This window comes from Seriola lalandi, unplaced genomic scaffold, assembly GCF_002814215.2.
Source record: "Seriola lalandi dorsalis isolate HSWRI2012SDOR001 ecotype SW California unplaced genomic scaffold, Sedor1 jcf7180002054544, whole genome shotgun sequence".
Classification (NCBI taxonomy): Eukaryota; Metazoa; Chordata; class Actinopteri; order Carangiformes; family Carangidae; genus Seriola; species Seriola lalandi.
In genome coordinates, this window is record NW_019525097.1 from 987,365 (window position 1) to 1,001,560 (window position 14,196).

At 42.8% G+C, this 14,196-nt stretch overlaps 1 protein-coding gene across 1 annotated transcript in view; it reads right to left on the bottom strand.

Moving 5' to 3' along the window:
• enah (ENAH actin regulator) overlaps positions 1-14,196 on the bottom strand; it is a 79,172-nt gene that overhangs the window by 43,428 nt on the left and 21,548 nt on the right. The window contains exons 2-3 of the mRNA XM_087176309.1: positions 9,797-9,962; positions 6,924-7,101 (exon numbers count right to left, since the gene is read on the bottom strand). Of these exons, the coding sequence (XP_087032435.1) occupies positions 6,924-7,101; positions 9,797-9,962 (344 nt within the window). The remainder of the gene's footprint in view (positions 1-6,923; positions 7,102-9,796; positions 9,963-14,196) is intronic.

A 14,196-nucleotide genomic window follows, 5' to 3' on the forward strand; every position in this document is an offset into this window, starting at 1 on the left:
GGAGCTGTCTCACCCCTGAATGTTTACACCGTGTTTTCACCCTCGTGACCTTAAAAAAACAAACTCATTCTGGTGGTGGGGGAACGCAGACGGGGATGAAGGGGCTCTACCTCTCCGCACCTCCACCTCGCTCAGGTTTCAGCCCCCCCCCCCTCCACAGAGGTTTCACATGGTGCAGTGTTGGCAGGGAGCGTAGAGACTGGAAATAAATGATAATCCCCAGTTAGAAACTTTTCACATGTCTCTGTGGAGACAAGAGCTGCTGCCAAATGTGAGTCTGGCTGTCCAGACAAATAGACCAGAGAGTTAGATTCTGCTCCTCTGGCAAGAGCCCATGAAGAATTTATTCTATGATGAATTATAAGCTCTGTTAACGTCTGGAAAATAAGCAAGTAGGTCTGCTCAACTACTAGGTTTAATATCAGTGCTGAGATACTTGTGTTAGACTTGAGTATTTCAACTTTATGCTTCTTTATATTTCTACTCCTTGACATTTTATTGTACTTGTACTACAGTTAGTTTGTAGTAAGGCAGTAACTTTGTGAAATTTGAGTGATTTCTCAGTTTTACACTTACATACAATTCTTACATAAAAAACTATGGTATGTTAATTAATTATTAATATATGACATGTTTTCTTTGGTTAAATTGTCCAACAGTGTGTAAACTTCTGTAGTTAGAGATTTTTAGTTAGAGACGACGCTGAGATGATTGTAAACTGAAAACCTTTTGCACTGCTACAAGAAAATTGAAAATGTCACAACTTCTGGGGACTCGTCTTCATTATGGGGACACAAAGCAAGTCCCCATAATAATGATGAACTAGTCGGCCATCGTATATTGTGAAACTTGGATCTTTCTAAAACTTGTTTCCTGTCACAGAATTATAACAAAAAATGTTGTTGTCACATTAAGACACAAATCTACTCATCCATCAAAACACGTCTACCTTCTCCACTTCTGGTCCACTTTCTACAGCTCACCCCACCTATAAAACTGTGGCTTTCTGTTATTCACCTCATTTCTTTCTTCCTCTCTCTCTCTATCCCCCTCCCTGCCATGACCTGAGAGGAGCGGATTACCGGCCAGACCACAACACAGACAGACGCCCGGCCATTGGTGACCCATCCCTCCCTCTCCTAATCCCGGCCTTCCATCCGGCTCCGCTTTAGCCTTTTTAGGAGAAAAGATGAATGTAGATAAACAGAGTGTGTGTGGCTGGATCTCCACTTGTCTGTGTGTGTGTGTGTGTGTGTGTGTGTGTGTGTGTGAGCTCACAGTTTTGAAACTACGTCACTTTGGCTTGAGTCAGAGGACCAGGCTGCTCGCCTTCTGTTCTGACTCGGCACATAGCAATGAAGAGAGGATCCAGCTGTTTTCAGTGATGTAAGACCAGATGATGAAAGTGGTGTGCAGTGGCGATCCTAGATCCTAGACTCTGGGGGCAAAGAAGCCCATCAAAGACCCCCCCCCCCCATTGCAGACTATTGGAAGATGCTACAATTTACAGATGTCCCCTAAACGCCTCACATGCAGTCTACTAGTACACGGTGCAATTTACATTTATCCCGTAAATGCCTCACATACATAATATTGGCAGATGTTCCAATTTACAGATGTCCCCATAACGCCTCACATGCAGACTATTGGTAGACAATACAATTTACAGATGTCCCCTGAACGCCTCACAACGCTAGGAGTGTCTTGTCCATGATTTTAAGAGTCCTAATAGACACACACACATACACAACACTTTCCACATGTCAGCGGTCGTCACATCCACTTCCTTTCCAAAGATGTGATAAGATATTATGGGATTTGTTCCCCAACCCTAACCCTGACCACTGACCTCAAAATTCATCTTTTTCCCCTATTGTGGTCATGACTTTTGTCCCCAACCCATCCTAGCAGCTCATCCTGCCGTTGTGTGAACCTCAGAAAATAACTCTAGGAAACACTTGGCTCATTTTCTGTGTCAACCAAACACCAACAGCACAGAAATCTAACACTCGTACATTGATTCATTTTCCTCTAAAGCCTTTGAACAGCTGAAATAATCAATCTGGGTCAAACTAAACTTCAAAGACAGATATCAAAGCAGTTTCAGATAGAAGAGACATTTAAGAGAGTAAGGAATCTGTTTTATCTACAAAATGACCTACCATGTGGTTGTATTTATTTGTGTACTTATAGAGCATGTCTTCATTAGATACAACACAGCGGCAGCGAGATCACAGAAAGGGAAACAGGTCGCTGAGGGCAGAGGTCACGAGTGGAAGTGCTGTGAATCACTGGTAAATGGTAAATGGACTGCATTTATATAGCGCCGTTTTAGTCGATCGACCACCCAAAGCGCTTTACAATGTCTCATTCACCCACCCACCCACACACATATTCATACACACATTCACAGGCTGATGGCGCAGCATCAGAAGCAGTGAGAGGTTCAGTGTCAAGGACATTTCGAGGCGCTCGAACCAGGAACCTTCGGAGAGAGTAGTCGACTGCAGCACTGAGCGTACACTGCTTACGTAGAGACTGTGAACTACAGCACAGTTTAGGAAGTGATCCAAACCCACATATGTTTACGCTCAAGTTACAAAAAAGCCTCCACCGCTGGAAGCAAAGGAGGAAGTCAGGTGATGTTATGACCATAATTGTCCATAACCTTACTTATTGTTACCATGACGATGAAGGTCCCCTGACCTTAAAGTTCCCAAAAAAACTGATTTGTAACAGTTTTGGACGGTTCAGACAAATGAAGCTGCTCTGCTGATAGAGGAGTCAGACGGAACCATTTTAAAAGTTATATTTAATCTCTTTCATTTACATTTTTTTTCTTCTTGGGCGCCTCGCCTGGTAGAGCGTGTACTGCATAGGCCATGAGTTCGAGTCCGACCTGGGGCCCTTTACTGCATGTCACCCCCCTCTCACTCTCTTTTTCGAGAGAGGTGGGGGGGGGGGGGTTGAAGGCCCACCGGTGTCAGATCAGACACTTCTGTATTATTCTACAGGGCACAGATAAACAACATTTTCTCATTTTAATTTGGAGGATTTGTTGGTTTCATGAATCCGATGGAACCCTCTGCGGTGCCCTGAGGTTTCCCTTTTTCTTTATTACTGTATATTTCTACGCCCCATTCATCTCTCCCCTAACAGCAGACTTCTTCTTGTTTTTTCAAGTCTAATAAACGTTTTAACTTTTGCTCTCAGGTCCGGGATAAGAGAGGAGAATCGCCAAGAGCAAAGAACTGAATCAGGCCTGTAAAGTGAAAACTACTATAAATGTAAAAGAAGCTGCATAAATTATCCTCACTTGAAAGTTTCCATTTACCCATCCTCACCGCCTGGATCAGGTCAAATCAAAGCTTAGGTAGCCAGTTTGAAGCAGTAATCAACACTTTGTGTCCATGTGTTGGTGTGAGGATCATAAAACGAGTCAAACAGACGACGGCTTCCATGTAAATTCATACATGGTGATAGTGGCTCTGAGCCAAAATACACCACATCACAGCTAAAATGATCATTAAAAGCTTCCTCTCCATCATTCATGCAGCACATACGACCACATAACAACACATGGAGGTCTAAAATAGGCGATCTGAAGCTCTCTCATGTGGCAGGGGTTTTAACACCCACCGAGTGAGTGATGGAGGGGAAGGATTGTCAAGTCCACAGATGACTTCGAGTGGAACAGGCGCCGCCGAGAGCAGCTGTCGGGACACAAATATATTAGCAAAACAGTGGGGTGAAAGGGGGAAACCCTGTCGCCTTCCTCTGGCTCCTGTGTGCAGCTCGCCAAACTGCTGAGAGGAGGCAAAGGAGAGGGAGGGAGGGAGAGAGAGGGAAGGAGATAGGTGAGGAGGGTAGTGTTTGAGGAGAATGGGAAAGCGACAGACAGAGGGAGCTGGGAGAGATCAAGTGAGGTAAAATATGAAAATGTTGGAGAGGAGAAACGAGGGGAACAAAGACGGAGAAAATTAAGAGAGACGACGAGGGGAAACGTGTCTGGATCTGAAGTCTCTGGTCGGGCTGTTTCATTAGCGAGACTCTCCTCCCGAGGGCTATAGTCCCTCTGACTCTACAGCATGTGGCTGTGTAGATACGACCTCTCTGAAATATAGATTCAGGTCAGACTCCAACGATTTGAGAATTTTACCATTTGATTATTTAGTAGCGCTGAACCAGAAATACACCTGAAAGTGATGTCTGCTGTCGCACAAACAATGGTGAACATGTGCCCTCTCTGAGGAGGAGGAATCCTTCACTGGCTACTGCTCTGGGTATTGTTTACCTTAATCCCAGAGTCAGTGTCATCCACGTGAATGACCTACATTTCAGCAAAGCTCTACAGACGCTTGTCCCTGTAGGTGACATTTGTTTTTTGTCGTATTCAAGCTATTGCGTTCGAGCAGGAGGAGCTGCGAGCCAACATGCTGCCACACACGATGCCCTCTCGAGTTGGTACAGAGGTTTGTCCTGCCATGTTTTATGAAGAAGCAGATTACTCACAGCAGATATGTGACACAACTACCAAGACAGCAAAAATAAAAAACACTTAACCTAATTAGATAGATAGATATCTAGATAGATAGATAGATAGATAGATAGATTTTATTCATCCCCTAGGGGAAATTCAATATCAATTATTCATTAATTAGCGAAGCTTTAATCTTTGCTCTGCTGTTACAGAAGTGTATTAAAGCATATAATTCATATATCTTCTATTTATTTTGCAAAGACTTTTATTGAACGAGGTTTACTGGCATGTTTTTGATGTTAGAAAAACAGATAAAAAGAGGAACACACATTATTGTATCGACGCATGAGGGCGACAGTTAGAAACGATCCTCCACTGAGACACATTTCACTTCCATATTTTGAAATTTTGGACGACATTTCACAAGTTTGTCCTTCCTCTCTTCTGTCTGTCTGATTTGCCCCAAGTCTTTTCTATCTCTCATCCTCACACACACACACACACACACACACACACACCTCTTAGCACCATTAGCATAATGAGGCTCATCACTCTAAGGTTAATTAGCGGACGGGATTAGAGTGTGCTGAGAGTCTTGGTTTCGGGAGAGAGAGGACGGGACGGTGCGATGGAGAGGAGGGCAGAGAGGAGGATGTGGGGTCATGGTGGGTCACGTGGAGCGGCATCTGGAACCACGCAAATACAAACAGGCTGCAATTAAAAACCTCTGCTGCGTATTTGTTGGATTAAAATCTGGAAAGGATAATAGAAAAAAAAAAAAAGAAAGAAAAGAAAAGACGAGGGAATCAGCTGAAAATTCAGCTTCAAAAACGTGGTAGGTGAAGATTAGTCCCCCCCCCCACATCCGTCACAGCAGGCGGGCAAAATGTAGATACACACAGCCGGAGGATGGAGCTGAGTTAATGAGCGCATGGTGAACAGAACCAAGGTCATGGTGAACCACTGACAGTAAAATATTTTGTGGCAGAACTAGACTGGGCTGTGTGTGTGTGTGTGTGTGTGTGTGTGTGTGTGTGTGTGTGTGTGTGTGTGTGTGTGTGTGTGTGACATGAATACTGAATCGGCCTCTTACCACACGGTTGTTCCCTTTTATGCTTAGACCTATGCTCAATTACAGGTTTTATATAAATGATTTATAATTGCCAGATGTAAGTACCGATCATGCTCCCTGATGCTAAAAATACATCATCCCATTAAGCGACACCGTTACCAGGAGCCGTCTATCATTAGCTGCCTGCTGCGCTTTCAGACTGTCAGCTCCAAATGGAAGTTTTGATTAAGAGAAGTCAAGGCCGTCGGATTGAAGGAGTAACCGCAGCCCTCTCTCTGGGTGGTGAATTAACTCTAATCATTGTTTCTGCTAAAGCCCATTAGTAACTCTTGTTCGCTCAGAAACATTTTTATTGTTGACAGATGTTTTTGCTCCTGAAGTTTTTCCACCCCTGTGTTCTACAGCTTCCCGTCTCTGAGGATTTCTTACCCACAAGTCAATCTGTTCCTCCTGCACACAGAGTCACAATGAAACCATGTAGTTATCTGCAGAAACAGCTTCAATCTAATACTCGGTTATTAAATACATGTAAATCCCTCCCCAGCCTTATCCTATGGTGTAAAAGCCACAACTTTATGTTGTTCTGTTACAGCCCTGCCATTCTGGAGGCCTAGGTTAGGATAGCTGGATATTCTATATTTTTTCTGGTGTGTAAGTATTTGATTTTCAGCGAGCTTCACAAGAGCTTCAGCAATCATCGCGTTCACAAGACAAGACGTTATAATACGTCCTCTGAGCAGCGCTGCGTCTTCAGCGCAGATTGGAGGCTACAGTGAGTCGCTATCGGAAAGTGACGAAGAGCTAGCTTGTTAGCGTGCTAACTTCAGTAGCAGAAAAGACGTGATGGAGAGTTAACACTGGTTCTGCTTTCCACCTCCGGTGAGTAAAAGTGTGAAGTTTGATGCTGAACCCAAAGTGTTTCTTCTAGACTGGTAAGTAACCAGCTGTTAATGCTAACATTAGCTAGCAATAGCAAAACTTACAAATAGCTCCTTTAAACCTGAAAAAATTGGCACAAGACCCATGATTTATATTTCAGTCCCGTTTGGGAAATAATATCATTCACAAAAACTTAAATAAGAGACAAGACAGGAGGCTCAACATTGCTTTGTTGATGTTCCGATGCATGTCCCCTGGTAATAGAACAACAAGTACAATATTCAACATAAGAGTTAGCTTAAAGCTAATTTTCATCTACAGTTCATTAGCAGATCACCATGAAAACATAAGAACGGTGGCAGAACAGCACCGAACAAACTAGACGAGCAAGACGAGACACACTACCAGCTTACATACAGTACTACATCGCACGCATCCCTACGTTGCATTCAAGTGCTATTGAAAAGCGCACACAGTACGAGGCAGGCTTACCCGAGTCCTGGGAGTTGAGCACCTCCAGGGCGTGCATCATGGCACTGGCGAATACGTTGGCGTCCTCCTTGCTGCCAAAGTTGAGGCCGTAGACTTGTCTGGAGTCGCGCCACTGGTGGAAGGTCTGCGTGGCCTGGTTGTACTTCAGACCCTTGGGAATTGCACAGTTTATCACCACCTGGTGACGAACACGACAGGGAGAGAAAAAGGAGATGTCCCTCAGATCGGCTGCTAACCGGTAACTAATGCATTTGTAACACAAGTTCGTCACCGTGACAGTGTGCTGCCCGCACTGTCAGCCTGAAGCGCCAGGGGCTTTAAAAAGACATAAAACACCATTTGGGAAAGTGTATTTGAAACCATGTGCTGAAGCTGCCCTGAGATTTATGTCGTAGTGGCACAAGAACAGAAATCACAACTAGCAGTAAAGGTTCAGTCACTCTCAGGTGTGACACCACCTCTGTGCACCTGGTGCCAGGCTCAGGAGCTGACAAGATTAAACACGATGCTCAATCTATCACAACACAAACACTGTAGCTCATAATGTGGTAAAAGATCATTGTTACTGGGTCGTAAAGTTACTTTATGATCTTTATGATCCACTCAGTCTGTGTTTAAGGTGCTTTCACTGTTCACTCCGGGGCTTTTTTACTGTCCTGGGCACGAAGCCAGTTGGAAACGCCTCGAGTTACTCTGTGACTGAGACGTGGAAAAGCTCATCCAATGGACAGACACAATAATAACACAAATCGTTAACGGCAGCCATCATAAATCCCATCACAGTCCATATCAACAACTGTAAACCTGGACACAAAGGTCTACGGCGGCCATCATGTCCGTGACTCCTTGAGACGGATCTCACAGAGTGGGAACCACAGAACCAGAACTACACTTCTGCTTCCTCCATACCATGCTCATCTGACCTTCTGCTGTGTATGCGTGAATATGTGTTAGCGTTCATTTATTAGCTTTTTGTGTGTGTGTGTGGTATGCTTTGGTGTGTGTGTGTGCTTAGGAATAAGAGCTTAGCGGTCAGCGGCATGTGTTGACATCCCCTGGATTTAGAGGAGCTGAAGGGTCAAGGAGAAAACAGGTCAAGGGCTGATGAGCTTATATCGTGGATGTTCTTTACTTTGGCATATGATCTAGTTTTCAGATGAATTGTACAAGTTGTGCTTATATTTAAATATTTACTTTCAAGTCGCAGCTGGCTGGCTCATTGTTAACAGGTAAACAGCTAGCTGCTAACTGCAGCTGGTGACAGCAGTCCTTGTTCTGCTCTGCTGCCTCCGTGAGCTTGGTGTAGCGCCACATGAACCGGTTCTCCACCGGAGCAGAACAAGAACCAGCTGCAATCCCAGAGACTGGAGTTACAGTCCACCTGCAGGACAAATGACCAGCCTGCAGGCAGGACGACCCAAGGCGGGACAAGCCGGGGCCAGCTGCCTAGCAGCGACTGAACTTTATAATGAAAGTTTTGGGCAAAAAATAGCAGCGGGCAGAGAAACAGCTGGAAAAAGCTACAAAACACAACTTCTGGTCAGTTCTTTCAGATTAAAATCAGAGTAGAAAAAGGATACAGAGATTTGTGAGTTGGGACTGAGTTGAAATCACAGGATTTGTATCCAGGCAACCATATGCAAAACTAGTCATGTGATGATGAATTCAACTAAATCTGTAGGGACACTCAAGATTCAGACTGTGGATCGTGATTCTTTCTGAAAAGATCATCTCACGTCTTTTTTCCCCACATGGTTGCAGAGTGTGAGGAAACAGTGTTTGTTTACTTTAACAAGCAAGTGGCAACAAAACACACATTCATTTTTCAAAATAATCTTTGCGACTAGCTGGGGGAAAAAAATGCAAAAAAATACAACAGACAAAGACTTTTAAAAGATTTTATAAACTCACTGACCCCAAATAACTCCGCCCCTCATACTTACTGACAGGGTTAACTTTAGATTCTTTAGACTGTGAATTTTAGATTTAATATCAATTATTTAAAGGCCTTTGTCAACCTCGAGAGCGCTGAGCCCTCGCCGTCATATCTGATGCATGTTTGTAAGAGCTTGCTGAATAACTTGTAGCATGTGCTGCAGCCATTACATGCTCTCACCACAGGATTCCCTGGCTATGCAGTCATATGTTCACATATTTTTTATTGCACCATATTTGGTAACCGTCTCAGATCTAATAGTCTCTATAAACCTAAAGTCCACTTTGTGGTTGCTGTGCAGCACATGTTCCTGCCAAATCTGTCACACTCAACACGGTCCATGTTCAGTCTGCTGTATGGGTGGTCACTGGAAACGGGCCATGAACTCTTTGCCATGTTATATAACATGAATAAGATGTTGAGACTGGAAATTTCTGAGTTAAAAAAAGAAGACCCATCAATCATTTTGAGGGTGACAACGGTTTCACAGTTTGTGTTGTGTTTTGATTTGTGGTGGGGGGTTGACCCATTTTTGTTACTATTTATTTGGATATTTAATTGTGACTTAACCATCAACTTTAACTAATAAGTCAATTACAAAACAAACGTCAGTGACTATACTTGTTGTTAAAGGTCCCACATTGTATAAAGAGAGATTTCCATGTGTAGTTTGATTATAGATCAGGTCTAGGTTCTATATTAATACTGTGAAAGTATCAAAGCCTCAGTCCACAGAGAAATGCACACAGCCTGTATTCAGAAACTGAGCCTTAAAACGAGCCGTCAGGACTTCTGGAACTTTGTGATGTCACAACAAAGCAGTCAAAATTTATTTCATTTCACAAACAGTGTGTGTGTGTGTGTGTGTGTGTGTGTGTGTGTGTGTGTGTGTGTGTGTGTGTGTGTGTGTGTCCAGGTCCTGGTTTCAGCCACTGACCTGATGATCCTGGATCTTGCGTCCCACCACGCGGAAGGCGTTGTTGCCTGTGTGGTGGTAGATGTGGACTCTGCTGAAGCCGGTGGACCCGCCGGCCGGGACCCACTTCTTGTTGGCATCGTCGTACACCATGACAGCGGCTCGCGCCTGGCAGATGCTCTGTTCACTGCGTGGACAAAAGACACAGAGAGAGAGAAAAGATCATGATACATCATTTACCTACAGAATAACAACCTGATCTGATGATCAAATATTCCTTGCAGCTGACAGCGTGCGATGGTTTACTGATGCTACTCACGTGACGTCAGGAAGCTTGTTAAACATCTTAGATTTTTACGTTTTTCATTCTTGTTGTAGAGCAACAGAATCTTTTTCTTTAATTTTAATGCTACTTTTTCCTTAAAGCAAGATTTTCATATTTAATGAAATAATGAAATAATGTTTGAAGGTGTTAACCTCTGTTATTAAACACTATAATCACACAATCTCGTATTTAGCGAGCAAATGTCATCAGTTTGAACAACTTCCCGGAAACCTAAAGCGCAGCACAGATAAATCAAAAACCCGTCACATGCCGCCATTTTCCTTAATGACATCACTGATAATCCTGTTGACACTTCTCTGGAAACATCACAGAGGAGTGAAGTGATGAGGGGAAGTGAAGAGGAGACAGACACAGAGGGAAGATGCACAACATCACCATCACTTCAATCATTTTTCTCCAGCCCACAGACGAGCACACGGGAACATGAACACGTCTTCTCTTATATCTGTCGCTGAATAACTAAACAATCTTACAAAGAGGTTAGTGATGATTTTGGTGGAGCGGCCAAACCGTATGACAACTTCCATGTTCATCATGTGACGCACGCTGGCCCGAAAACAGTGAATACACTGATCTGCGCGTCACAATCCCTGTAAAAAATACTTTTATTTATTTTATTTTTTCTAATAATATCTGGAGAATCTGTATTTTATTTTATCGCATTAATGTGCGGCTGTGTGTGTTAATACATGCACGATGTGAGCACCGGGCCGCTGTGCAAGAGGCAGCGACAGACTGCAGGGAGGGAACCAGTCAATTATTCATCGCATGACTTCTGCTAAAACTACCAATTGGCAGAGGGTGACAGAGGAGGAAACAGGTGAGATGAAAGCACCTCAGAACTATGAATTTCCCGCACGTCACCGCAACACTGACAACCCTGAAATACAACGTGGGGAAAGTGAGAGAGGGAGGAGAGGCTCGGAGGCAGAGAGTGTATAAGTGGAGTAAACCGCCTGGGGAGATGAGGAGAAGGAGTGAAAGAGGAGTGAAAGGAGCCAGAGGAGGGGGCGATGAGAGGAGGACTAAAACTCTCTCTCACACACACACACACACACACACACACACACACACACACACACACACACACACAGCAGTGCAAACAGTCTGCTGCACGTGACAAAGCTACTTGTGTTTCACTCTGGGTTTGAAATCATTCCCACATAAAAAAATAAAACAAACAAACAAAACGAAACAGAATCATCTAGAAACAGCTCTGAAACATTTAGTGTGTATCCATATCCGCACCTTCTCACACATCAGGCTTTCACGTACACTTTCACACCTCTGCTAATGTGCTTCATTATGACAACAGAGGCTGAGCCGTGTTCACGCTCTGCAGCAGCTGATGAACTTAATATTACCATCGAAACCTCCGGCCTTTTTTAATTTTTTAATTTCTTTTTATTTTTATTTCAGTGACTTTCATCACAGGTCCGTGTGGAAGCTGCATCAAGAGTTAACACCTCGGCGTCGCGTCTGAACTTCCACATAGCTGCGTCTGTGGAGCCGAGACAAAACAGGAGCCGCTGATGGAGTGGAGGAGAGAAATGATAATTAATTCATGACTCGCTGCCGCGGCTGAAGATTTTTACATTTTCTACCGGCAAATTCCTAAACCTCACACCTCTAAGACTAAGATCCATTCATTTTTAACAAAGGCTCAGAAAAGCCACGTGTTCTTGGCTTGGGCGATATCCAAAGTGTAATATCTCAATAAATGTTTCAATAAATATATATATATATATATATATATATTTTACAATATATCATTGTTTTTTAATGTTTCAGGTGTTTTCTTTTAATCATATATAATTTTATTATTATATTCTGTGGTATAATATATAATTATATTTTTGTATTTTATTTTTCAAGTTTCAAGTTTTTTTGTAATATAATTATATTATTGTATTTTATGTTTCAGGTATTAAACAGCAGTTCAAAGTTTTATTTGTCACATGCCAAAGTACAATGTACTAAACAATCATTTAGTTAAATCTTGTTTGCTTAATCTGCACAAAAATCTAAATTTGTCATTTTAGAGTGGGTTATGTACAAGACTATTTTTATATATATATATTTTTATTACACTCACAGTGACTTGGAGTTTGACCCGAGACGCTGGTAGACGTATCGCACCAGTCTTCGCGCTAAGCTAACCGGCCGCTAACTGTAGCTTCATATTTACTGAGAGCTGTATCGATCTACATCTTTGTTGTCCAGCATTTTCCCACGTGTAAATTAAACATTTACTGTATGCTTCCTTTAATATATTATCAAACCCAGGCACTGAAACTTTATTAGCTCAAGATACACTGTTGTATGTGCGACCCTGCAGTCTGGAAAAGCAAAAGGAAAACACTAGAAAGATTTCTTTCCTCCAGATCCTCAGAGACTCATTTACAGACTGAAAAATACCCTTGAAAAAACAAGAGCTTTCGTCGATTAAAAATAAAAAGGATGGGGTTGACGACATATGACTAAAACCAACATGGTCTAAAAATAGTGGACAAAATTAACACCAGCCTGCAGATGTGTAAACTGTACATTCTTGTGGTGTGTGTGGAGGAGGACTGTAAGTGTGTGCGACTGAGCTGTGAGGTCGGAGCCAGAGAAATCTGTCTGAAACTGTGGTGAGAGGGAAAAACAACAAAATGAAATGTGGCGACTCCAGAGAGCGGAACATGCAACGTGACACGTGAAGAGAAAAACCTCCTTCATGTGTCTGTGGAGACGCAGACGCGAGACGTCTCCTCTTCCACCTGCATCAGTAACATCGTTAATGTTCCCCTCTTTGAGATTAGTGCACATTATGTGTTGGTGCATCGCTCCTTTCGTCTTCGCGGATAATCACAGTGAAACGTATATTTCCACTTGTCAGGCTCTTGACTGGAGTGGTCTGCTGTTGTTGACCCTCCTCAGCTTCCTGTTAACCCTCACACTGATCTCTCTCTCTCTCTTTCTCTTTCTCTTTCTCTTTCTCTCTCTCTCTCTCTCTCTCTCTCTCTCTCTCTACACTGCCGTCACATCTACAGAAAGTGGCGTCTCTTTGCCAGGAACATTTTTTTAATTTTTTTATTTGACGTACCCCAACAACCCTCTCGTTGATTTTAAACAGGATGTTATTCAGTAGTAATAGTTGGGGGGGGGCTGTGGCCCAGGAGTGGTTCATAAAAGTGGACGTGTTTGCTTCGTCTGCTGTCACCAGAGTTAGAAAATCTGCACATTTTAACTGTTTATTCATCACATTTAACTTTCTGACCATTTATCCAAAACCTTTAGTTATAACTTATTAGTAATTAGTTATATTTAAAACTATTTCAGCTCTTTAACTCTGCTGACCTAACTTAATTACATCTTATTAATTACTTTGAGTTATTTCAAGCACTTATCTATTATATTTACCTAATTATTTACTTTTAGCTGCTTATTTAACCATTGAAAAGATTGTTTTAACCATTGTTCATTTATTACCTTAAGTGAACAGTTTAGATTTGTCTGCTAGCTAACGAGTGTTCACACACTGTTAATCATGACATGTAATGCTCAGGTGTTGTAACCGACTTAGTGTGTGGATCTATATTTTAATCAAATCACTATTTATTTATTTCTTAATTAGCTGAGCTGAGCTTTCCACGTAACCGCCGGCAACTGCAGACTCAGATCCTCTGGGGTTCGAGTTCCCCTGGTGGCCGTCAACACATTTACCCACGTCACACTTTTTCTTTCTCGTTTCAAGGTGATTAAACAGCTTCACAGACGCAGAACAGCAAATCCTGCTCGCATGTCTCCCACATTACTCTCCTGTTAAAGGTCTGTAATGGAGAAACACACACGCACACACACACACGCACAAACACACACGCACGCACGCACGCACATGCACACGCACACAGAGAGAGAGAGAGGAAGAATCTGCGGGAATGGAGAATGGGATATGAGATTAGAATATTTCCATCTCCTTCATTAATGTTAATGAGGCTCCGAGTTAAAAACGGCTCCGACTTCAAAGAGGAACCAAATGGTTCAAGGGACTTTTTCACCGCCGTGATGTCATAACCTGCCAGGATGGAGT